Raw genomic sequence first — 24,433 nt, 5'->3', positions numbered from 1 at the left:
AGGCAAAGTCGTGGTTGGGGTGTTTGGAGGGCACAGAGGTCTCTGAAACCATGACCTACATCATGCAGAACAAGGACATAAATTTTCATATACTGGCTGTACATTTGGGCTTTTTTGGGCAACTTTCCTACTCTTATTTTACATTTTCTCACTCTCAGGACCTGTAGGTGACAGAGAAGATGGCAAAGCCGGTGTGTTCCCCTGGGAGGTTTCAATTTTCATGAATCAACAGGAGGGTTTTTCCATAATTCTTTCTTGCATCATCTCAATTGGAAATTTAACTGTGGAAATGCCCTGATCTCTCTGGAGTGCTTGGGGCTTTCTCCTGCTCTTTTTCTATCATTAAAACATGTATAAGGCTAGAAGTTGCTTTAAGTGGGTGATATGGGCAGAAAACGTGCTCCACATTGCTCATGGGAGTTAAATGCTACCCAGTGGAAGCAGCTCTGCCTCAGCTCTTGGCTCCTCAGATCACTTCAAGAGGAGCACGAGGAGCATCCCAGGTGAAGGGAAATAGTAAAACCCACCAAAGCCCACCAAAATATCCCAACAACAGCAAGAACCCCAAACCTGTGCCCACCCTTCCTGCAGCCTGGCTGGGCACTCGGGCAGAGCTCTCCTCTGTCTCCACATGAGGGGGAATTACAAGCCATATAGATTATTTTAATGGCCGTATTACTTCCAACTGTGCCTCCACCATCTGTTCTTCCCCAATTACAGATGCAGAAACCCAGCATGTTTCCCCATTCGGGCTGTAGAGGATGAAATACAAGCGTTGTAAAAGGGTGTATATCCTCCCAACAATGCTGTTGGCACCTGTGAAGTTTTCCTGGTGCTTCTGCCAGGTCAGGATGCTCAGCCTGGTCCCTCTGCTCTGCATCCTGGCCCATTCCCGTGTCCACGGTGGCAGAGGGAGCTGTTAATAAAAGGAAGAGGCTGTTTTGCTACAAGATTTGTCTAAGCTGTGTGGGGCAGCTGAATTATTAACGCTGACCAAGTGTCTCAAGTGCTACAAAACTCGACAAGAGCCTCTTACCTCCGGCACCGTGATAAACAGGATTGAGGCACGGTGGGAGGGAGGGAATTAAGATAGGACATCAAAGACTGGATTCCATCAAGTAAATCATGCCATTGCTCCAGTAAAAGAGCCCCTAAATGTTTTATTAGGGATTTTCAACAACTACCAAAATTAAGATGGAAGGGATGAATTATTAAAAAATAGATTAACTAAACCAGCTGTTGAATTAAACATGAAAGGTGCGTGGCGGGAGGAGCACAGGCACTGTGTGCTGCAGGCAGCTCAGTCCTTCAGCCAGGCGTGCTGCAGGGGGCTGGAGAGGGTGGATGGCCCTGCTGGGGGCATGGAGAGCCACAAGCTGCTCTGCCAGGTCAGGACTGCAGTGCCAGGGCACGGAGAGACTGGCTGCAGGGTCAGGAAAGCAGCATGCCAGGCTCTGCAGAGGCACCAAAGCAGAGGGTTCTGCCTCGGGGGGATGCAGGTTGAAGATGTGCAAGGGGCAGCCGAGGAAATAATGCTGGTCCTCTGTTAAATAATGCAGGGAACGTAGGTGGAAAAAGGAGACTTGCCTGAAGTACTGGAACCAGGATCTGAGCTTCCTTCACCTGTGTGTAAATCTGGTTTTGCCAACTCAAAACCACCTGTGGCAGGACAGGGGTTGAGAATGAGACTGGGACAGGGACTGGGGATTGGCTTAGGGGTTGTGATGGGCACTGGGCAGCTGCTCCTGAAAGTTTGATGCTTATGACATTGGATAAGGGTAAACGAGGGTTTGTAGGGGCCAAAGAGCCCCAGGGTGAGGGGATGAGTGAGGAGGGCTCATCTGGCCCCTCCCTGCAGCGCCCCTGGGAGGACAGGACGTGATTTGGGTGGTGCCAACATCTGGAAACAGCTGGAACAAGGGGCCTGTCCATGCCCCTGCATCATTAGGGCACATTGCTCTGCCCCTGGTTTGCTTCTTGCACTAAACCTCTCCTGTGGCAGCAGCTCCTGGCACAGAGAGCAGGCACAGCTTTCCCAGGCATTGTCCTGGGGAAGGCTGGGAGAAGATCAGAGAAAAGGATGAGAAACAATTCTTATCTCCACTTGCTGCACCTACTGTTGTGCACATGTGGAATGTGTCAAGGAGATTTGTTTACCAAAAGTGATTTCTCAATTGGACACTGGATGGTGTTTGAATGGATTGACCAATTATAGGTCAAAACTGGATCAGACTGGCTGTGAGGGTTACTGAGTTTCTTGATAAGTGCAGTATAATATAGTATAGGATGAGATAATAAAACAATTGATCAGCTTTCTGCAATCAGTGTCAGTGCTAATTATTCCCTAGCTGGGGGCCTGCAGTGACACAAACCCACCTGTTAAAAACAGAGGCAGTCTCTTAAACTCTTCCTAAAGCAGTGTGATCCCAGTTTGGTGTTTCTGTGCCTCACAGTAGAACCTCTTCTGACATTCTCCACGCCGGGACGTGGCAGCCTGTGCAGGTGAAGCACGGGAGAGAGCAGGAGGGGAAGAGATGCTGTTGTCTGTGGTTTGTTTTCTTCCAGCCCCCGGCAGGGTGGGAGCATCATCTCCAAGTGCGAAGCACAAAATGTGCTGGAAATTTCTGTTTGTTCCCTCTCTCTTTCTTCTTCCCCAAGATGTTCAAAGCTCTTGCTTGGAAGTCTACAGTCAAACCCCTGCGAATGCCAGCAGCAGTAGAACTGCTGGGAGCAATTCACAGTGTCTGCAGCAGCACTGCTTTAAGGGGCACTGATGGAACGAGTGGAGGCTTCATTCATAATAATAATAAACCGCTATTTTGCGGTTCTACGCCGCTTTTAATCTTCACAACTCAAAGGAACATTAATTAACTGTGTGGCACAGTGGGAGGCAGGTAGCTGCTGTTGTCCCCGTTTTACAGATGAGGAGGCTGGAGCACTGGCACATCCTGCAGCCTGCCCACAGTCAGACAGTATTTCACCCTCTGGGCCTGCAGATGATCCCAAAATGCCAGCTCCTGCTCGGAGCTTTTTCCTTGGGAATGCTCTCCTGTGGCAGGGCAGGCCCTCAGGGGTTCTGATGTCACTGGCATTTCTTTACACCCAGTTTGGTTTTGGATAGATGGAGGTGAATATTGCTGAAGCCAAATGAGAATCTTCTAATATGAATTAATCCAAACGCCAAAAGCAAGTTCCTTGCCCTCGGGCCAGCGGCAGGGCAGTGTTCCATCTCTGCAGTGCTCCTTCCATCGAGAGAAACGCTTGGAGAAACATGGAAAGCTCAGTCTTTGCTGTGATCCCCACTTGTCACTAATATGTCTGGAGAAGCCTGTTTGGATGAAATGGCAAAAAATAGAACCACTGACTGTTTTCCTGCTCAGAAATCCACAAGTTTGCCTCTCCAGTGAGCTCTGCTCCAAAACCTCCAGCTTGACTCTTTTTGAGAGGCGCGTTTACCGAGGTTTGCTTCTGCTGCTGCTTATTGGCTGAGAAAACGATGCTTTGGTCCTTGTGTGTGTAATCAGAGGGGAGCCTTGGCTTGTATTTTGGGTGAGGCTCTGGGCAATCCTCACCTCTCCTCACAGGGCACTGGCTGGCATCGCTGTCTGGCTGCTCGGTGTGAAGCAAGTCAGGCTGAGGGATCCCCCCGGTGAGCAGTGGGGTTCATCCTGCCATGGACATGGGCAGGAGATCAGCCCTCCCCTGCTCCCTGCCTGCTCTGAGAGCCTTCCTCATGCTCACACTCCCCTCTCCACCTGCAGGCTGCCCTGCACTCTGAGGGATGCTCCTGGCACGCACCAGATCTCCATCCATTGCTCTCGGGTGGTTTGCTGGGTTCGTGGTGGGACACGGCCATGGAAGGCCATGTGTCTGTGTGGCTGTTTCTAATGCCTTTTAAAGGAAGCAAATTACATTTTGGGCATCCTCGTTATCCCCTCGAGGCAGACCTTGGATTAGCATGGAGGCTTTTCCATTTAGTCTTATTAATTAAGACAGACATTGAAATAAAGGTTGTGAGTGCTATGATGTGCAGGAGAAGGAGGGTGCTCCTGCTTGTGTCTTTCTTTTTTACCCTTTTTTTTTAATCTCCTGTCATCAATCTCCTGTTGCTAAATGTGCAGCTGGAGAGAGGGTTCCTAGGCAAAGTTCCTGCTGATGGATTCTGACAGATCTAATCAGGCAGGAATGGTGATGGCCACGTCCTGCACCGCTGCAAATTGTGGTTCAAACCTAATATCCTTCACCAGGACACGCTGTGGCAACTGAGATGAACCTGATGGCTGAGATCTGGCTGGCCTGAGGGGAGGAATGTTCCCATCACATGCACACCTGCCTGCAGCTCTCATCATTGCCTGTGGGACTGGCTCCCTGATGCATTCCTTGCAGCCCCTGCCATCATGCAGCTCTACTGCAGGCCTTTAATGTCCCTCCCAAGTGGTGATTTACCTGTCTAGTGCTGTGGGTGATCTCAAGGCCTTACTCCTCCATCTCCCTAGCATCTTGTAATAGATGCCCAGTTCCAGGGCTGTAGGCTGGGACTGATTTGATGGTGCTCAGGAGTGGCTTGGAGCACCTCTAGGTCTGTATCCAAGCTAATCCCTGAGGCTGCCTTCTCCAGCCATTGGAAGTCTGGTCCGTGGAGCTCGAGGCATGGATCAGCTCTTTTTCACTGCCTTAAGGCAGAGGGATCATCCACAAATGAGCCATTTTCTCCTTGTGAGTTTGGAGGAGCCTGAAGCAACCAGTCCTGTGTGTATCTGTGGATGAGCTGAATCCCATGCTTTGCTCTCAGGTCTGGGGAAGGGTTGGCCTGGCCACTCCAGGACCAGCAGCAGTCAGATCTCAGCCCTGCACAGGCTGGGCACCCATTCTGGACAAAGTTCCTGGCACCAGCAGATGCTCAGCTGCAGGAATGCAATCCCCTGTCATCTCATCTGATCTCAGGATTTGGATCTGGGATCATCTGTTTTAAACACATCAGACCCAGTCCCATGGCACAGTTCCAAGCCTTGGCAGAGGCAGCACAATTCCTGCCTGCCAGTGCTGAGCTCCCAGGTGAAACACCCTTACATGGGATACAGACATGTCCTGCTTCAGCCTCTCTGCCTTTAACCCTCTCTCCTCCTCAGGCAAATGATGATGTTCCCTGCTCCACGTCCAGCTCCCCACTCAATTTATCTTGTTTATTGACCCAAGCAGAAAGTCAATGTTTTCTTCATCTGCCATTTGCTTCAATGGCAGCCAATTTGGTTCATGCAAAAAAAAACACGGATGCAACAGAGTTTAGCATCAGATTTTTCTCCTTTTTTCTTTTTTTCCCTTCCTTTTTTTAGATGCTGATGATTCTTTTTTCCTGAGCACACCTGGCCCTGGACACAGCTTGGCAGCCTTTGCTGTACGATACGGCTGCAGGCAAGGTTAAAAATGTGCAGCAATTACCCCAGGAGCTGCAGAGCCAGGAGGGAGCCTGGGGTCAGCTCATTACAGGCAGGGGATGCTGCATTGTTTGGGAAATGTTGGCCTCAGGGGCTTTCATGTGCATTTGGAGCTCCATCCCTTCCTCAGAAGTCCAAAAGTGATGCTTTGCAGCCATTGCCTGGATCAGAGCTTCCCAGGCTGTGTGCTCCGTGCTTGTGCTGGAGGTGGATGTGGGACGTGTCTCTGGTGGGATATTCCTGGCACTAGAGATCAGGAGAGGCTCGCTGCAGGAATTGAAGGGGTGCAGGGCTAAGCACAGCCTCTGCCCCAAGGAGTTCTCACAGTGGGATCAGGATGTGCTGCTCTGAGGTCTGCCCAGGCAGTGCCCCCAGCCAGACTGGCACAGCTTTGCAGGGCAGGCAGAAGAGGAACTCTTGGGGTCTGCTCTGTTGGAATGACCCCAAATTGTAAAAGTCCTTCTTTCCTAGCCCAGGCAGCCAAAGAAGGAGTTTGAATGCATAGGATCGAGTTCTCAAGGTTGTTTATTTTTCCTTATCTAGAACATTCTCTCTCTGTCCTGCCAAGGTCTGTCTAGAAAGGAGGCCATGGCAATCTGCCTCTTGCCTCAGGCAGAGTTTACATTTTATATCAAAAGTTACGTACAGTCTGTTTACAATCACGTGCCAATACCTATCACCTATGTTGGACAGTGTGTCTCTACCTTAAACCAGTAGAAAAGTGTCACCACCACACCAAGACATGAAGGGCAAGGAGAAGGAGAAGAAGGTCAGGACACGCCCAACTTCCTCCATCTTGACCCCCTGAACTACATTCTAAAAACCCCAAAGTTCTACTTTTTCACCCCGTGTTAATTCAAACATCACACTACTCAAACCCTTGTGACTTGTAATTCCTTATACAAAGTTGGCAGTTTTTTCCATGGGCTAAAATCAAAACCACAGCTGTTTTTGACTTCATGCCAAGGTCTCCAAACCCCCTGCCAGGGTCTGGAGCCAGCCAGGGCAGCTAGAGGGATGTCCTGGACTCTGACAGGGAACCCTCCTGGCACTGTGGGTGCAGTTTTAGGTAATAACCAAAGTGAATTTGTGAGATGTGCCTACTTCACAGGGTGGTCCAGTCCTTCCCCAGCCACCAATGCCCATCACCTCCCCTGAGCCAGCCGTGGTGTCTCTCCCAAACCAGCACAAGCCCCTCTTTTTCTCCAGGGTAGGAAATTCTTTGCTCTGAGGTGCCAACATCTCCAGGCAAGGGTGGGATGGGTGCCTAGCAAAGGCAGCAGCAGATCAGGCTGCTCCTCACCTCTGGAGACCAAACCCATGGAGGTGGTGTCCTCAGAAGAGCTCAGTGACCAGTGGCTTCCAGAACAGAGTGTTGCCCTTGTGACAAACCCACCTGGATGCTGGGCACCTTGGAAAACACAGTCTGCTGCAGGTGCCTAGATGAGAGCCAAGCCCTTTTGAAAAACCTGCCCAGACAGATGGAAAACCCAATGCAAATCTCTCCCCAGGTATAAAATTAATTGGATTCTAACTTCAAAGAGTAATTCTGGAAATGAGCTGTAAATAATCTGGTTGTGCCTCAGTTCCTCTGTCTGTGGACATTCATCTGGCTTTTTTTGAACCAGTGAGTGTTGCTGATGGAAGGTGCTATATATAGCAGCAGAGCTATGCATATATGGATGCATATGCATAAATGTATCCCTAGTAACTGACCCAGGTGTGTGATGTTTTCTATAGTACAGCTGACAGGTTTGTTTTCAAAAAAAAAAAAGCTTCAATTTTTCTCCCTGTGGACTCTCACACCTCTCTTTTTGCAGCTGTGTGCAAGTTCTCTGACGTGGGCTGCTTGCTCACCCTCTGCCATGGCTGGAAGCCACAGAAGTTGGGATCTGGTGAGCCCTGGGATGCAGAGGGGCTGGTGAAGGTCACCCAGGTGTGAGGGTCTCAGCTGGATGGAGTTTATGGCAGAGCTTGGTGTTGCTCCTGCTGAGCTGTGGGGCTCAGAGCTGGCTCCTCCAGGGCTGTCCAGCCAGCATTCCATAGGGATCTGCATTCCCAACAGCCTTTCCTGCCTGTGTGGAGATGGCTGCTCCCTGGCACCTGCGGCAAGCACATTTCTCTCCCTCTCAGGATTTTTCATAGAGGTGCACAGAGAGAAATGAAAGAAAAAACAATTTTTATTTCTGCTCCTCGTTTTTCCCATGTGGAATGTGTTTGGAGAATTGTTTCCCTGGGGTGATTGCTTGGTTGGATTCTGGTGAGGATTGTTTGAGCCTGATGGCCAATCCAACCCACCTGGGGCTGGACTCTCAGAGAGGGTCACGAGTTGTGTTAGAGATAGAGAAAGTAGTATGTAGTTTTAGTATACTCTTTTTATATATTATATTAATGTATTTTAGCATAGTTATAATAAAGAAATAATTCAGCCTTCTGAACTGAGTCAGACATTGTCATTTCTTCCCATTGGGTTCACCTGCATTTACAATAGGCACCCAATTTCTGAGGAGCTGGTGCTGTCTGTTCCCAGCGGATCGATAGGAACATCTGTGAAAAATCAGGACATGGATATCTGATCCAGCAGCCCTGGCTGTTTCCTGTTTATCCAATCTAATTCTATCAGCGTTTCTGAAGTGCTTATCAGCTCCACGTCTTTACACTTTATGTGTGTATTGGAACCCCCCCCAGTCGCTGGGCAGTGAGAGGGGCTGAGTCTGGGCTGTGGCACTTCCCTCTCCCCGTTTCCCTGCAAAATTCAACTTTTCCTCGTGACCCACTAGGCCCACTAGGACAAAATACTTGTCTAAAATACCCCAGAAAGGTGTCAAAGGGAAGGAAATCCCCAGTGAGTCATTCCTGCCTAAGCAGAGGCAGAAATCTGAGTTCCAAGCTGGCATTTTCCAGCTTGCCATTGCAAAATGCTTGGGATGACCAAAGCCCCCATAGTGGATCTGTGCCATGGGGCAGTGTCCTCATCTCTGCTTCTGTGGGGGGCCATGGGGCCCAGGAGCAGGGGATGGATCCTGTACCTGGGCTGGGGTCCTTCCACCTCCTCTCTTGTCTTTCTGGCCCCACCAGCAAGCAAATTCCCAATTTCTTCAGGCAAGAATCAGGGTGGAGAGACGGGGACTGGCGCAGCCAAGTTCCTGTTTGGGCTAGAATATATATCTGGTTTAAATGGGAAAATCCTTTAGCTCATGCCTTGGGAATGCTGAACGAGCTGGGACCTGAAATCTTGGTTTGCTGATGGCTTGGAAGGGCAAGGACAGGGGGAGGGTGGCTGGATGCTGCTGTGCTCTCCAGCATGTGACCTCCCATGCTGGCAGTGGATCCAGGTGAGGTGGTGAGGAGATGCCCAGAGCTCCTCACAGCACTGAGTTTAATGGCAATTTTGCCATTAATGACATTTTTTTGCCATGTCGCGTGGAATCCATGTGAATCTGTGTTGTATTTGAACCTGCCTAGGCAGGGCTGCAATCATTGCCTGGTACTGGAGTGGCCTGATCCATCTCACAATATTTTCAGTCTGTAATAATTTAGGGTGAGAGATCTCAGGCCGTCTGTCTCGGCTGTTGCTTGATTGCTTGTTTTAATAAAATTTCTGTTTCTCCCCTCCAGGCAACACTGTTGGAGAGGATTGAGGCAGGCATTTTGTGGAGGGTCTTTCTTTAAGAGGTGAAGAATTGCCTTAATTTGTCCAGCTCAGAAGTGCTTTTTGAAAAACTTGCTTTTTGAATTGCTGCACACAGCATGAAGCCTTGTTTGGTTTTAGCCATGAAAGCCAGCAGCAATTGTCCATCCCAGAGCACAGAGACCAAAACCTGGTCAAGTTTGGGGTCTAAACCTCCAAGTTTGGGGCTGGTGGGGGAGCTGGGAGAATGGGGGAGAGGAATGGGATGTACTGGGATAATCAGGGAGGAGCCTGCCCAGGTGATTCTGCCCCAGGGAGAGCTCTGCCCACCAAAGGTGGAGTGATGCTGCATCCTGCAGCTGCTGCTGCAAAATGTCCTCTTTTTCCAGGCTGAACACCCTCCTCCCTGCCCAGAATAAAACCCCCAACAGCTCCTCTTTAGCAAATGCTACCGAGTTTGCAGAACTCCAGAGCTGGAAGTGCCAGGGCTAGTTTGTTGTGCAGCCTTCAGGCAGCCCCTCTGTGCATATGCATTATGGAATCATCTTTAATGGCATGATCATATCCTAGTTTTTCACCTTTGCCTCGCTCAGCACGGCTGATGAACCTGCTCTGGGAATGATCTGCATTAATGTGAAGCTGTAAAAACTTCAGCTGAAGTCAATGAGAGCTGTACTTTGAGCAGGGAAAGTGTCATTTAATGCTAAGCACTCTGAAAAATCACATCTAAATGTCTCAGGTTTGGTGCACGTAACGGAGTGGATGTTTTTTACATCACTGTGCCTGTGCCTTGGCTCCCTGTCTGTAAAATGGGAATGATAACAGGGAGATTGGGAACTTAATCACTTTATTTGTTGTGAAATACTGCTGCTTCTTGGTGTTGAGTAGAGCATAAGCAAGCAAGCATAAGCAAGTAAAGCATAGGCAAGCATCAGCTCCGTGAGGAGCTAAGTAATTGTGCATGCAGAACAGTGCCTGGATAGAGTACAATAAAGCAGGAGCTATGTGTCCTCCAAGGAAGAGAAAACAAGACACTGAGAAGCTGCAGAGGAAGTTGTTTGCAGGGACTGAGAAGCTGTGGATGTTGGTAGGTACCCAGGGGTGGGTTTTGGGATGCCTAAATTGAGTTCTGGATTGTTCCAGCCATCCCAGGGCTCCTGGCTGCAGCCTGGCACCATCTCCTTTGGCATCTGGGGAGAGATGGGTCCTTAGGATAACCCTCCTGGATGTGGTCTTGGCATGAACACCCTCATCAAAAGCAAAATTACTGGAGACTGCATTAAGATTGTCCTGGCATCACCAATAATTTCATTTTTTGCATCTTCTCTGCGTGCCAAGGCCAGTGTGATGGCTCTGCTCATGGCAAGCCTGATGGACCTTGGTGTCTCCCTGGCAGTGCCCATCGTACCTGCTGGGGTGGTCAGGGGGGACACGATACTTAGCAGTGCTGGGTTTCCTCCTGGCTGGTGTCCCCAGGTGCTTGTTGTGGGATTTCTGTCCCATTGAGAGCACCTGCTGTGCTCCACACTCCTGTTCTATCCCATCCCATCCCATCCCATCCCATCCCATCCCATCCCATCCCATCCCATCCCATCCCATCCCATCCCATCCCATCCCATCCCATCCCATCCCATCCCATCCCATCCCATCCCATCCCACCCCACCCCACATTTTGCCGCAGAGGTTCCTGACACACAGGAGCATCCAGCCCACTGGAAATGCATCCTGCTGAATTTGGGATGGATTACAGACAGATTACAGCAGGCAGCAGCACATGTAATTCCCAGCACACTCCCTGACCGTGCTTTGCCATCCCTCTTAAGGCTCATGTGCCTTTTCTTAACCCTCCCAGCACTGACGTTGCCTGGGAGACTGAGCCAGCACCTCCCGCATTTCCTTTGGCTCGTGCAGGGTTGAAAACAGAGCCACAACCTTCCCTGAAGCAAGAGAAATACTCAGAATTTAAATTTAATTCCTCTGTGATACCCTGGGCCTTCATGTGGCAGAGCTGTGCTGGCTCTGAGGGGGTGCAGTGAGGTGCAGGGTCCTTGTGAACCACAGCATCCCTTGGGATGTGCTTTCCCAGATCCCTTTTGTCCCAGAGTGTTTGTTTTCGCTTTGCTTGGCTGTAATTAAATTCCTGGCCCTTTGCTTGCAGAGGTGAGCTTCAAAATGCTCCGGTGGAGGGGTGGTTTTATTGAATCTCCAGCAAATTATTGATGCTTGGTGGGGAATTTTTCACACTTTGAACCTCAAGGTTTTTGGGAGAGTGTTTTTGCAAGTGTTTATTGCAGTATTGCCACAGGAAGCGAGACTACCCAGAAAATTTATAGCAAGCAGCTCATCAGCTGTGGAATGTCAGCACAGCACCGTTGAAATGCCTTCTCCAGTGTCACTCAAGTGAGGATGATTTCTCCCAGCTGAGGACCTGGATAGTGGATTTTCTTCAAAACTTCCAGCACTATTACAATGGCTGAAAAGTGGCTGTCGGTGTACTGGGCAGAAAATCACTTTTTTTTTTTTCTCCATGAAATAATAAATCCGATGCAGGCACAGCACTGGGGCACCTGGTTAAAGACAGGAGCTGCAGCATGCCAAAGTTTCAGGCTGTGAAGTCCCCAGGTGAGAGGCTGCCACCATCTCATGGCTCCTTCGATGCTGGGGATGGGCATGGACATCTCCAGAGCATTCCAGCTTGGTCAGTGTGTGAATGGACTTGCTGGGCTCGTGGCTCAGTGCTGTAGGTGATGGGTGCTGGATTCACCACAGATATGGATATCAGGAAGAAATCCTTCCCTGGGAGGGTGTGAGGCCCTGGCACAGGGTGCCCAGAGCAGCTGTGGCTGCCCCTGGATCCCTGGCAGTGCCCAAGGCCAGGCTGGATGGATCTTGGAGCAGCCTGGGACAGTGGGAGGTGTCCCTGCCATGGCAGGGGTGGGATGAGATGAGCTTTAATGTCCCTTCCAACCCAAACCATTCTGTGATCCATGATTAAATATGGATGTAGGAAAGGGCTGTAGAGAGAATGGTCTCTTGCTGCAGGCAGAATAAAAATTGAAAGGGTTGAAATCCCAGAAAAAAAAACATATTCTGTTGCATTTAAATTGGAGACCACTTTTCTCAGGTGGTCATTTATTGCGTGTTCATTATAATTTGGGTGTTTAACTGCATGGCTCTCAGTATGGAACAGCTGAGCCTGTAGTGCAGCAGACCCAGCTGGAATTGTAGTGTGAGTGTGGGAAGTGCTAAAAAGTCCTAAAAATAACTTGGAAGGAATCTTCAGTTGGCCATCCAGCAGCAGTGAGCACTTTCCATCCTCTTCTCGTCGCTTTGGCTGCCTGTCTAAAATGTGAAAAAATCATCACCCCCAGTGTACAGAAGCTGGGGGCAAAAATGAATGTTTGTGACACACAGGGGGTCCTGGGAGGGGCTCCCCTGGGGAGGGGGCTCTGCCTTTGCTGAGGGGCAGGAATGGGCTGAGCATGGTGCTGGGGCTGCAGGTGATGGCACCAAAGGGTCCTGAAGGCTCCACTTACAGCCAAGGTCCCAGTCCCATGTGCTGATTGATTCTTTGCTTCTGAATCTGGGCTTTGCAGCTGCAGCTTGGGGGTTTATTGGTTATATATAATCACAAAAAAATGTGATTATGAGTTTTGCAGTACGCCCTCAGCTGTGATCCATGTGTTGCTCACCTTTCGTGCCCATTTCTGTGATGAATTTTCCAGGGCATCGTGGGAGAGCTGCCCACAATTGCTCAGACAAGCAGCAGCTGGGCTGAAAAATGCAGAATCTGGGTGTAAATTGCTGTGTCCTGGTTTGCAAGTGCAGCAGCTCTGAAGTTCCAGAAACAGCACCAGGTGCTGGGCACGAGCCCTCCTGGCTGGGCTGTGCTGGGCAGCTCTGGGTGAAGCTGCAGGGGACACAGCATCACACCCTGTGCTGCCAGTGGGTCCTGTCCCTAGAAACTCCTGAACCTCGAGTTCTCACCCTGATCCCTCTCCAAACCAGCTCAGGGAGCAGATGGCACTGGCTTACTTTCCAGCTCACATTTTTTTCTTTATTTTTCTCATCGATGGTGAACTTTGTAAGGCACTGAAGTCTTTAACCATTAGTAGGCAATAAAAAGGGGCAGCAGAGTTGGATAACACCCACTAATCCCCTTCAGGATGAGCTGGAGAGAAGAGCCACTGCAAAGCTCTGGAGCTTATTCGGGGATGAGTGCTTTGGAGGCTTTGAGAATTGCTTGGTGTTGGTATTTCATGAATAAATAACCCCCAGCGGTATTTGTCAGTGAATCTGCTTCATTAAGGAGACCTGGAACAAAGGGAGAGAGTGGAAATAAGTGTTTTTGAGGGAATCCAGGGAGTGCAGGTGGTGGGAGGTGGAATGGGGCTGTGTGAGGATGGGTGCAGAGTCAGGAGGGGAGTCCTGTTGTGCTGCACCACGCTGGACATTTGTACCACAAAATGTTGATGAAAAATTGCGTTTTACTGATGCTGAGTGCGTGTTCAGAGGGTCCTGGCAGGGAGGGGAGTGTGTTTCATATATATAATTTGGTGCTGGTGTCTTTGGGAGAGCTGGAGAGTTAAAGAAGTGTGTGTGTGTGTTCATAGATGTTCATGGGCTCATGGAGAGGATCTGGCACCAGAAATGAGGTCGCTCTCTCCAAAATGCCCTTTTTGACAAGACCTAGCTTCAGGTCAGTGATGGATTTCCCCATCCTCCCCGTGTACCAGGTGCTGAATCCTGCCTGCTGCCTGGGGTTTTGGCCCCTGGGTCCAGCCAGGGCCACCAGCAGCTTCCCTGGCTCTTTGATGTCCTCGGAACACGGAGCCTGTCCTTCTCCATCCCGCCCTGTCAGAACAGATCCGGGGCTCACTCACTGCCATCCAGCACAGAGAGATGGAGAACAAGAGCTGTTCTTTTGCAGGCAGCTTTTTATTGCAGGGCAAGTGATTCATGCATCAGGGCTGGTCTAATCTGGCACCCGGGGGTGGTGGGGCTGGCTGTCCCCATGGGCTCCCTGCAGTGCTGGCCAGATGCTGCCACCTCGCCCCAAGGGTCCCCTGCCTTGTTGGCTCTGTCTCCTCTCCAGGGCTGGCTCTGCAATGTGAGAGCATCAGTGAAAGCCACACAGTGGGCAGGGAAGGACAGGCAGGGGTCCCTGGCAGGGCTGTGTGTGTGGGCAGTGATCTGCTCCGTGCCACTGTCACTGCAGAAGGCAGGTCATTAATGATTGCTCTTCACTCCAGAATGAAGAGGAGCTGCTGAGGCTGGCAGTGCCAGGGGCTTGGCAGCACCTTCCTGCACTGAGCTGGGCTCCTCCAGCCCCTCCAGAGGCAGATGAAAGTGAAGTTTGCTCCCAGCTTGCTCTGAGCAGCACGTCAGGCTCTCATGAGCTGCCATCCCTGTCAGGGCTCAGTGCTGAAGTGAAGCTCCCTAATGGAACAATGGCCAGGCAGAACTGATCCTGCCCTCACCCCGCTCCTCTCACAGGTGGCACTTGAGCACTTCCCAGCGAGGTTAATATTTTAATATGCTTAATTGTCGGAATCTGTAGGTATTGGTGATTCCGAGATTGTAGAAAGTCTCTGTCTTTCTGCCCCGTTGCCAAAGCAGAAGCCATAATTGGTCTGTGCTGGTTTCAAGGTGGTTTATTCTGTTTATCTCTAACATGTTCTGCTGCCCTGCCGCAGCTCTGTCCTGCAGGGCAGCGTGTGGGGCTCTGCCCTCAGTGGGATGGTACAAACATTAAATACCAGAAACTACCTGTGCTGGATTTACAATAACGTGCCAATATCTGTCACCTACGTTGGACAGTGTGTCCCCAGCCTGAACCAACAGAAAAATGCCAACACCACAGTGAAACATGGAGGGCATGAAGAAGGAGAAAAGGACAAGACACACCCAATTCCTCCATCTTGTCCCGTTTGGACCCCTAATCTAGAATCCTAAAATTTTACTCTTGCACCCGTGTCACACTTAATTATTATTCTTATCAAACACTCAAAGCTTGTAATTCATCCTGTAAGATTGAAAACTCCTCTCCATGGGCAGAGATCACAGCCAGTGTCTCTGGGGGCTCTGTCTAGGGGGGTTCCTGACCCCTGCCAGGGTCCCAGACCTGCCAGGGCAGCCAGAGGGAAGCCCTGGATTCCCACACTTAATGGCTCATTCCAGCTCACCAGCCCTTCCTGAGCTTTGGCAGGGGTCACCCATTATGCCAGGCTTTGGGGAGCCAGTTTCCCATTCCCATCTCAGCCCTCCCGACGGCAGGAGGTTGGTTTGTGCTTCCAAGTTTTAATTAAAGCATGACAAGCTGCCCTTGCCAGCCCCAGCCTGGTGCCATGTGGGATGAGCTGCTGTCTCCTGACAGAATTCTGTCTCTCTGTGCAAAGACCCAGCCCCAAAATCTCCTTTCCACCACCCAAAGCAGCTGTAGCTCCTCACCTTCTCCTTCCAGGGATGTGGTTGTTTGGTGGCTCAGTGGAAAAGCCAGGAGGGAGGATGGGAGCATGGTTCTCCTTGCTGTCCACCCACGATGAGAAACCCCCTGGGAGGACCAGATGGGGCTGAGCTTTTGGGGTGGGTGGTGGAGGAGCTGTCACAGTTTGTTGGTTTTGGCTTTTTAAAAATAATTCTCCCTGCATTAATAAACAGTGGGTTTAGTTAGTAAATAGTATCCCCTTCCTCCCTCCGTCTCTCCACCAGAAATATGTGTCCTGATCTAATATATCCTGCCTTTCTCACTCCCTCATTTCAGAGGAGCTGCAGATCCTGGTGGGAACAGAGTGCTAATAGAAAACGGCCTCTAAAGATATTTGAAACATGACCAAGAAAGGACAGAGGGAGATTCGTCTCCAAATATGCTGGAAAATCTCGGAGGTGGGCCAAGAACAGGAGAATATCAGGAGCTTGATTGCTACGAGTGAAAACTTAATTGGGAAGCATTAATTGGGGTGAGAGCTGGCGGCACAGACATGAATTTGCTATGTGGGACACCACAGTGAACTCAGAGCTGCCCCAGTGCTGAGATAACTCAGCCACCCCAGCCCGTGGGGATGTGCCAATTTACTATTTCTCACCGCTTTTCGTGGTGTTTTTCTTATTGAAAGTCCCAACTTTTGGAATCCTGCGATTGTCTTGAAATACTGAATCTAAAAAAATCGTGATGTCAATACTGCATAAGGCTTTATTTGGGTTTGGTCTCTGAGGAGTTTCTAGCCCTTGAGTTTGCAGGGAAAAGCTTAGTTATACTCTAAAGCAAATTTAGGGGAGAAAAAAAAAACAAAAACCACACCAAAAACAGTGCAGCAATTGATTTATTTTTAAAATCTCATCAATTTGGTGCCAGTTGCATTATATTCTTTTTTAATGCCTGAGTCATGATTTCTTGAGCGCTCGGGGTTGGCAGGGCTGTGAGTGTGAGCTCAGGGGCCCTCTGCTGATAGGGAATGCAGGGCTGCTTCCAGGCAGCACTGCCCCAGCCCTCCAGGGCTGATGAATATTCCTGTACTGCTGTTTCGCTGCCAAGCGGATTGTTTTCACATTAAACCCCCCCAAAAAAGGGACAGCAGAGCTGGGCATTGGGTCATTGTGCTGATGGCTGAGCATCATCATCATCCTCATCAAGGAGGATGAAGCATGCTGTGACTCCCAGCATTGCCTCGGGGGTATTGAGATCACAGGGCTCAGGGTTAATTTGCAGCCTCCAGTGGGTAAAGATCTAATAAACAGCCTGTGGAGGTCAGGTCTGTCACTATCAGTGACTTCTCCTGTGACCTTCCTCTCTCTGATCACTTTGTCTCTCTCCTGTCAGGTGATGGGTTGTCCCAGGATGCATTGTGTGTATTGGTTAACATAGAAACTGTGCTTTGAAGATGAAAAATATCTTGGAGATGCTTAAAGCTCCTGACAAGCATGTGTGTTCCTTTTGCAGGGATCCAGCAGAAGGCAAAGTGCCTGAATGCTTTGTCACAGGCAAAATCTGCTGCATGTGCAGCTCCGAGAGGCAGGGCTGGGAGCTTCCCAAGGCTTCTCATGGCCTTGGAATGATTCCTGGGTGCTCAAGCTTCTTGCTGGAGGGGTGTCACAGCACAGCAATGCCTGGGGCTTTGCCCATCATGGGCTGGAGCGGAGCAGCAGAGCTGTGCCTGCACCCATCCCTGCATTATCTGCTCCCCTTCCACATCCCAGCAAGCACAAAGCCAGGTTTCATGTGTCTTTCCAGCTTTGGCAGTGTCCCTGGGGTGGATGTGGGTGATGGTGATGGACAGGGTCTGGATATTCACTGTGAAACATTCAGGAAGAGTTTTATGGCTCTGGATTTGCTGTTGTCTAGTGTAGGGTTGGATTCACACCCAGCTCCAGGCTACTCATAAAGCATCTCCTGGTTGCTACTTTGCATAAAACTGGTGGCTGGTATCTTTGGAGCCCCGTGACTGGTTTGTTCTGTGAAGGATGCTGACGGAACCCAGGCCTGGGTCAGGGGTGGAAAAGTGGAGTTTGGAAAAGGTGTGGTGGAAAAGTCTCTCCTCCAACCCGAGCTTCCAAAGAAAGGCTCAGCAGTCTCTGTTGTTCGGTCTCAAGGCAGTTTATTGCAAGTTATCTAAAAGATTTTCTCCTTGGGCTGCTGTGGTTTGCTCACAGCTCAGGCAGAGGCACAGACACCCCCTGACATCCTCTCTGACTCCCGACTGCTTCTTCTCTCCCCGCCCAGGGCTGCTGCTGTCTTTTATATGGTACATTACGTGTTACATGGGTACAGTTTTTCCCCAATGCCCATTACCTATATTAAATGGTGATTTTCTACTCTAAACCAACCTGTGAGTGCCAACATCACCAAGAACATGGAGGTGAGGAAGGAGAAAGAGGGAGGACAGGACAGGCCCAAATCCCTCCATCTTAAAACTTCTGACCTCCATGTACAAAACCAAAACCCCCTGTACAGCACTCAAAAATTCTTCCCTCTACTTTATAACTACTTCTACTATAATATCTAAACTTTTGTGACTTCTTGTTCTTCCTGCAAGGTTGGTAAATCATTCCATGGCTCAAACCCAAAATCACAGCTGTTTCCAGCTGCCTGCCAGGGTCTCAAATGCTTCTGACCTGGGCCCGGAACATCCAAAAATGTCTGAGGGACATTTTGAGTTCCAACAGGATGCCAGAGTTACACAGCAGATTTATTGTCCAGCATAATCCCAAACCCCTCGTTTCCTTGGGAATCTTCCTTTGGCTCGGTGTCGCTACCCAGGGATTTTGCCAGAGCAGCTCTCTGTGGATTGCCCTGCCCTGCCCGTGCTCTGCCAGCTCCCTGCCAGCCCTAACGGTGCCTTTTCTCTCCAAGGGAAGAAGCGATGCTGTCCACCTACTTCGAAACCATCAATGACTTGCTCTCCTCCTTCGGGCCCGTCCGCGACTGCTCCCGCAACAACGGCGGCTGCACCCGCAACTTCAAGTGTGTGTCGGACCGCAAGGTGGACTCCACGGGCTGTGTGGTAGGTGCTGGGGCTGCGGGGTGGGTACTGGGGCTGTGGGGTACATACTGGGGCTCTGGGGTACATATTGGGGCTCTGGGGTACACACTGGGGCTATGGGGTGGGTACTGGGACTGTGGTATGGGTACTGAGGCTGTGGGGTAGTTATTGGGGCTACTGGGGCTATGGGGTGGGTACTGGAGCTAGCTGTAGGATAAGTGCTGGGGCTGTGGGGTGTGTACTGGGACTGTGATAGGTCCTGGGGCTGTAGGGTGGGTACTGGGGTTGTAGGGTAGGTGCTGGGGCTCTGGGGTACACACTGGGGCTGTGGGGTGGGTATTGGGGCTGTGGGGTACATACTGGGGCTGTGGGGTACATACTGGGGCTGTGGGGTACATATTGGGGCTATGGGGTACATACTGGGACTGTGGTATGGGTACTGAGGCTGTGGGGTAGGTATTGGGGCTACTGGGGCTATGGGGTGGGTACTGGGGCTGTAGGGTGGGTACTGTTGTTGTAGGGTAGGTGCTGGGGCTCTGGGATACACACTGGGGCTGTGGGGTGGGTATTGGGGCTGTGGGGTAGGTTCTAGAACTGTGGGATACATACTGGAGCTGTAGGGTAGGTGCTGGGGCTGTGGGGTAGGTATTGGGGCTGTGGGGTACATACTGGGGCTATGGGGTGGGTACTGGGGCTGTGGGGTGAGTCCTGAGGCTGTAGGGTAGGTGTTGGGGCTCTAGTGTAAGTACTAGGGCTGTGAGGTACATACTGGGGCTGTGGGGTACGTAGTGATGCTATGGGGTACATAGTGATGCTGTGGGGTTGGTACTGGAACTGTAGGGTCCTCAGGGCTGTCCTCTGGTTTGGGGACAAGCCAGAGGGAGATGTGACCTGCTCCTGCTTCCTGTGGCTGAGGGGATGTGTGTGCTGGAGGTGAACTTCCCCCAGTCCTGGGGCCTCCATGGCAAATCACAAATGCTTTAAAGACTCCAGGGAAGCAGCCCAGGTGCTCAGATAAGCAAAAGAGAGAAAAAAAAAAAAAAAGTTTGAGTCTGGTGGTCATTTTCCTGCTTGCCAAGAAGCAGGGGTGGAAAGCGGTCTTGCTTTTTCTCCTGCTTTGTGCTTCCCAGTGAGGAAGAAAGATGAAGCATCCCCCCAGCATATCCACCTCTGAGCATCTCTGACACCCTCAGAGTCTTGATTTGTTTCTGAACACGCTGATGTCTTACCAAGCAATCCACTGAGTCCCAGGGTTTGCAGAGTCCAGAAGATGATCTAGACCCTAGACCCTTAGTTTTGGGCAGAGGCTCTGAATCACAGAATCCTAGAAGGGTTTGAATTGGAAAGGACCTTAAAGGTCATCTTGTCCTAACCCCCTCCATGGGCAGGACACCTTCAGGACACTGACCAGGCTGCCCAGAGCTGTGAGCAGCTCCAGGGAGGTGCTCCAGCCACCGATGCCCAGAGGGGTTTTGCTGTGATTCCAGCTGGGAGCAGCAGAGCTCAGCACCTCGCCCAGCTCTAACCCATCTCACCCTGACATCAAAGTCATCCTTTCTCTGTGTGAGCAGCCTGTGTGAATCCAGGATGAGGTGCAGAGACACAGGACAGAGCCTCGGGAAGTGGGGCACACCTGGAGCATCCCTTTGTGTCTGTTTTTGGCAGCCAGGAAGCCGTGGTGACCCCCGCGGTGGTCCAGAGCTGTCACCCCCTCCAGCAGCCCCTCAAGCACACATTCACTGCTCCTAAACCCCCAAAACCCCTCACATCCCTGCAGGCAGGGCCTCCTCACCACATCCCTCCCGTCTCAGCAGAGACAGGAGGTAAGTGTCTCTTTATTTATTGAAGATGTTTGTACACGGCAGCTGGGAAAGGTCAGGCTGGAGCCGTGCTGTCCCTGGGGGGGGGGGGGAGGCGTTTTCATTATCCCCTTCTCAGGTTGCTTGTTAAGGCCATTTAGCATGACAGTCTGATGTGTCACCAGCAGCCTGGTGCCATCTCTCCCTTGCCGCTCCTCTCCCCTTCCTCCTTTATTTTCCTATTGCCAATTTTTTTCTTTTCCCCCCTTTTCCAGGGAACAACTGCATTTCTAGTCTTTTGGGATGTTTTCTCCCTTTTTTAGGGTATTATTTAGCTCTGAATTGCACCGTCCTTGTCCAGGCACTGTCAGAAGCAATCAAGGCTCTGATCACCTCACGCCTCTGGGAAGTGGTGCCTCTTTTTAAAGTTGGGATATATTAGGATAGAAATTGTCAATAAATTACAGACCTAGTGCTGGCATGTGGAGAGGCAGAAAAGGAAAAACCTGCCACTTGGGGAAAACAGACCCCAGCTTCTGCAGTGCCTGACAGGCAGTGTGTAAAGAGAATGGAATGTATGGTGAGGGGACAAGGGAGGAGCAGCAGGAGCATTCTCCTGGAGAGCATCCCCTCCTGAAAGCTGTGAGTGAGAGGTGACACTTGGGGACCACAGGAACCCCCGTGCTACACATCACACCAGGCTCCTGGGGCCGTGCATCCCATGGGGACAGGAGATAGTCTCTCCCCACTGTGCTCTTCACCCCTTTTTCTCCCCACTGCAGGAGCATGAGGCTGCTCTGGCCCTCTCCACAGCTCCCAGTCCCAGCCTGAGGACAGCAGAGCTGAGCAGCCCGGGGGGAGTGTGGGGACAGGCACTGCATCCCACCCCAGCCCTTGTCTCCCTGCTGCCCTTTGGACTGGCACCAGCCCATGCTGCCTCCAGCTCTCCCAAACCTGTACAATGTTTTATTCTCATCACCTGCTGTCCGTCCCTGGCAAAGGAGGGGTGTGAGAGAGGTGTGGAAGGAACTGTTCCCGCGTTTCTGACTGTGCTCCATGGCCACTGTCCAGGGAGAAGCCCAATGGGTGGGCTGACAGCACTGCCCCCAGCCCTGGGCGGTGCTCATGGAGCAGAGTGGGACCAGAGGGGCTGAGAGTGGAGTCTCAGAGCTCACACAGGCTCAGTTTGAGACATTCTGGTATTTTCTTTGCCCATGCCTGTTCTGCCCCTGCTCATCCCACTCCCGTTCCTGGAGCCTGCTGGGTGTGAGCTGGACTTCCAGTGCAAGAAGGGATGGGGTCATGTGCTGCAAATTTTCAGGGATGTCAGTTAGTTTTGAAGCTGAACTGCTGTGAACTCAATTTGCCAATTTGGTAAGTGCTATGGGCAATATCAGGATGTAATTTAATTAAGCTATCCCCTTTTTATAGAGTTCAGGGAGCATTTGCCTACTAATTTTAGCACTAGGTTTGCTCCAGCTTTACTCTGGACACAGATTCACAAATCATGACATGTTGTTAATCTCTACCAGTCAACAGTTTATTAATTTGCTGAGGACCACAGAAGTATATAATCAGTGGTTCATCAATCAAGGCTAAATCCAACAAATGTTCCAGGCAGGTACTGAGCGTAAAATATACATGCAGCCTTGTAAGCAATTAATACAGCACAGAGCTGGAGCCGAGTGCCTCAACCAGGGAGCAGCACAAATCTCAAAGATTTCTTATTCCTTTTATGTATAATCATCATCTGTTACCAGTTCTTCGTGCCCTTAATATGGCTTCCAGTAATTCTGCGAGGACTGGGATGCATTTATCTCTGGTTTTTAGTGGCGTGGGCTCTGCCATTACCTAATTGTTTGGCCTTAAAAGGTCTCGGTTAAAAAGTCGAGGGCGGATTGCTCGTGCTGGAGCCTGGCTGAGTCTCCTTGGGCTGATGATGGGGAGGAGAGAGGGCATCGCTTTACTCAGTTAAAATCCTCCTTTTCAGGCATCACCTGAAGAGCCTAAAGCCTCTCCAGCAGGGTTCCCACCCACAGGGGTGGCATCTCCCCCCTGCCATCCTCCACTTCCCATGGGATCCCTTTCCCCCCCCATCCCAGGGTTTTCTGTTAGTTTTGTGTGTACCCAGTAGATGGCATGAGTGCATAAAGGGTTTCTGCAGTTCTTTTCTTATCGGAGGCCAGTTTTTTATTCAGGTAGTTTTAAGAATTATCAGCTACCACCTTGCCAAAGGCCTTGGCATTGCTATCTGGAGCCTTGTGTGTGCCCTAACGTAACCAAACAGCCCCCAAGCTCTAGAAAACCTGCTTCCATGCTGCTTTTTCTGGCTGCACTCTAGAGCTGCTGATGGATCTGGTCAAACTGTGGGAATTTCCCAAGAAAACAAAAGCCCAGTGAATCTCTTGGAATCCAGTGACTCTGCACGTTGAGTCCCGTGTATGTTTCATACAGTCTTGCAGGGATCACAGCAAACCAGGAGAAGTGTGCCAGAGGAATAATTCAGACTATATCCTATAAATGAAATATTACTGATCTTTTCTGCTGGCACTGTGGTAGCTGCACTGCCTGGAGGGAGGATGCTGAAGGAGGGAAAACGCTTAACCCTCATGTGTTGGTGATTCATAATTTGAGATGAAAACCTGTGAATTGGCCCTGAGAGACTGAAGGAAACACCTGCATCATGGCTTAAATTCAGGTTTCCCCAGCTGTCTCTCAGATTGGCTTCGCTCCCTGGTGCCAGTCCTCTCACCCACCTGAGCAGAAGGGGGGTTGCTTCCATGTACTGCCCCGTGACCAGGTGGAATTTTGAGCCTAGAAAGGCAGGATTGCAGCCTTATTGAAGATAAGACAGGTGAGGGGTTTTCTTTTTTTTTGTTGTTTTTTGTTTGTTTTGGTTTTGTTTGTTTGTTTTTGGGGTTTTTTGGGGTTTTTTTTGGGGTTTTTTTTTTGGGTTTTTTTAATTTGTTTGTTTGTTTGGTTTGGTTTGTTTTTTTTTTTTCCCCCAAAGGATTGGGAGCTTTGGTCTCAGCACATGAGCTGGGCAAGGAGGTGCTCTGTTCTCTTCCAGTGCATTTTGGCATCCTCAGCATCACTGCGGGAGGAGGCAGCAGCAGGTCCAGGTGTCTGAGCCCCATGGTGCCTCCCAGGATGGGGACTCCTCACTGTGAGGACCACCTGGAGAAGCAGAAGGGCATGAGCTGCCTCACTGGGGGTGAGGAAGGCAGAATTAATCCCTTGTTTGTTTAAGGTGTGAGAGCCTGAGTGCAGCAGGGGGGCAGGTGCTGTGGGCTGATGGTTCTGCAGCATCTGTGTGCCTGCAGGGGTTGGTGAGTTAGTTCCTTAAGTCACCTGAGAATGCTACAGGAGCCAAGGATGTGGATGTGGAAGGGCTGAAGCAGGGCTGTGCTCCAGGAGCCATCCCACCTTGGCAGAGGTGTTGGCAGAGCCTTGCCCAGCCTGGGCACTGGGTGCTGCTGTTCTGTACAGACATTAAACCCTGCTCATCCTCACGGGCTCAGGCACCTCTGGCAGAGATTTATTTCTAGTCTGAGCAAGAAAACAGTGCTGTTACCCTACATGAATGACCCGAGCTGCTCCTCCCTGCCATGGTGGGATCAGCCCATCACAAAGCAGGGAATTTGGCTCAGCAGGATGCAGGAGGGACAACATCTACCAGAGAATCCCTCAGTGAAGCTGTGGCCTGTGGTGACACTGGTGTGGTGTTGGTCCTGGCCACTTTAGACACAGAAGGAGTTGGAGTGGTCCACACAGCATATAAACCTTAGCACAGCTGGTTTGGGGCTAATCATTCCCTTGTTCTCTCCCACCTCAGAATGAGGGGCTGTTCCTCACTGCTGCAGAGTGTGGCAGAGAAATGGCTTAATTTAGGAGTGTGACTGTTTGGGGGACAAAAAGGGAATGGAAATGAAGGAGAAGAGCAGTGGCTACTGCTTTTGTCTCCTCCTTCCAGCACAAGTGCCATGGTTTTGCATGGGAGACATTTAGGGAAGCCACTTGGAGGTGGCTTAGGGACCATGGAGAGATGCTTTGAAATTATGTGGGTGATGCTGAGAACATTTTTTCCTG

At 50.6% G+C, this 24,433-nt stretch overlaps 1 protein-coding gene across 1 annotated transcript in view; it reads left to right on the top strand.

The window, feature by feature from the left end:
• ASTN2 (astrotactin 2) overlaps positions 1-24,433 on the top strand; it is a 336,891-nt gene that overhangs the window by 164,442 nt on the left and 148,016 nt on the right. Inside the window, exon 11 of the mRNA XM_030286868.4 lies at positions 18,416-18,566. Coding sequence (XP_030142728.2) covers positions 18,416-18,566 — 151 coding nt within the window. The remainder of the gene's footprint in view (positions 1-18,415; positions 18,567-24,433) is intronic.

The sequence above is a fragment of the Taeniopygia guttata genome, chromosome 17, assembly GCF_048771995.1.
Source record: "Taeniopygia guttata chromosome 17, bTaeGut7.mat, whole genome shotgun sequence".
NCBI lineage: Eukaryota > Metazoa > Chordata > Aves > Passeriformes > Estrildidae > Taeniopygia > Taeniopygia guttata.
This window is presented reverse-complemented; position numbering and strand designations above follow the sequence as displayed.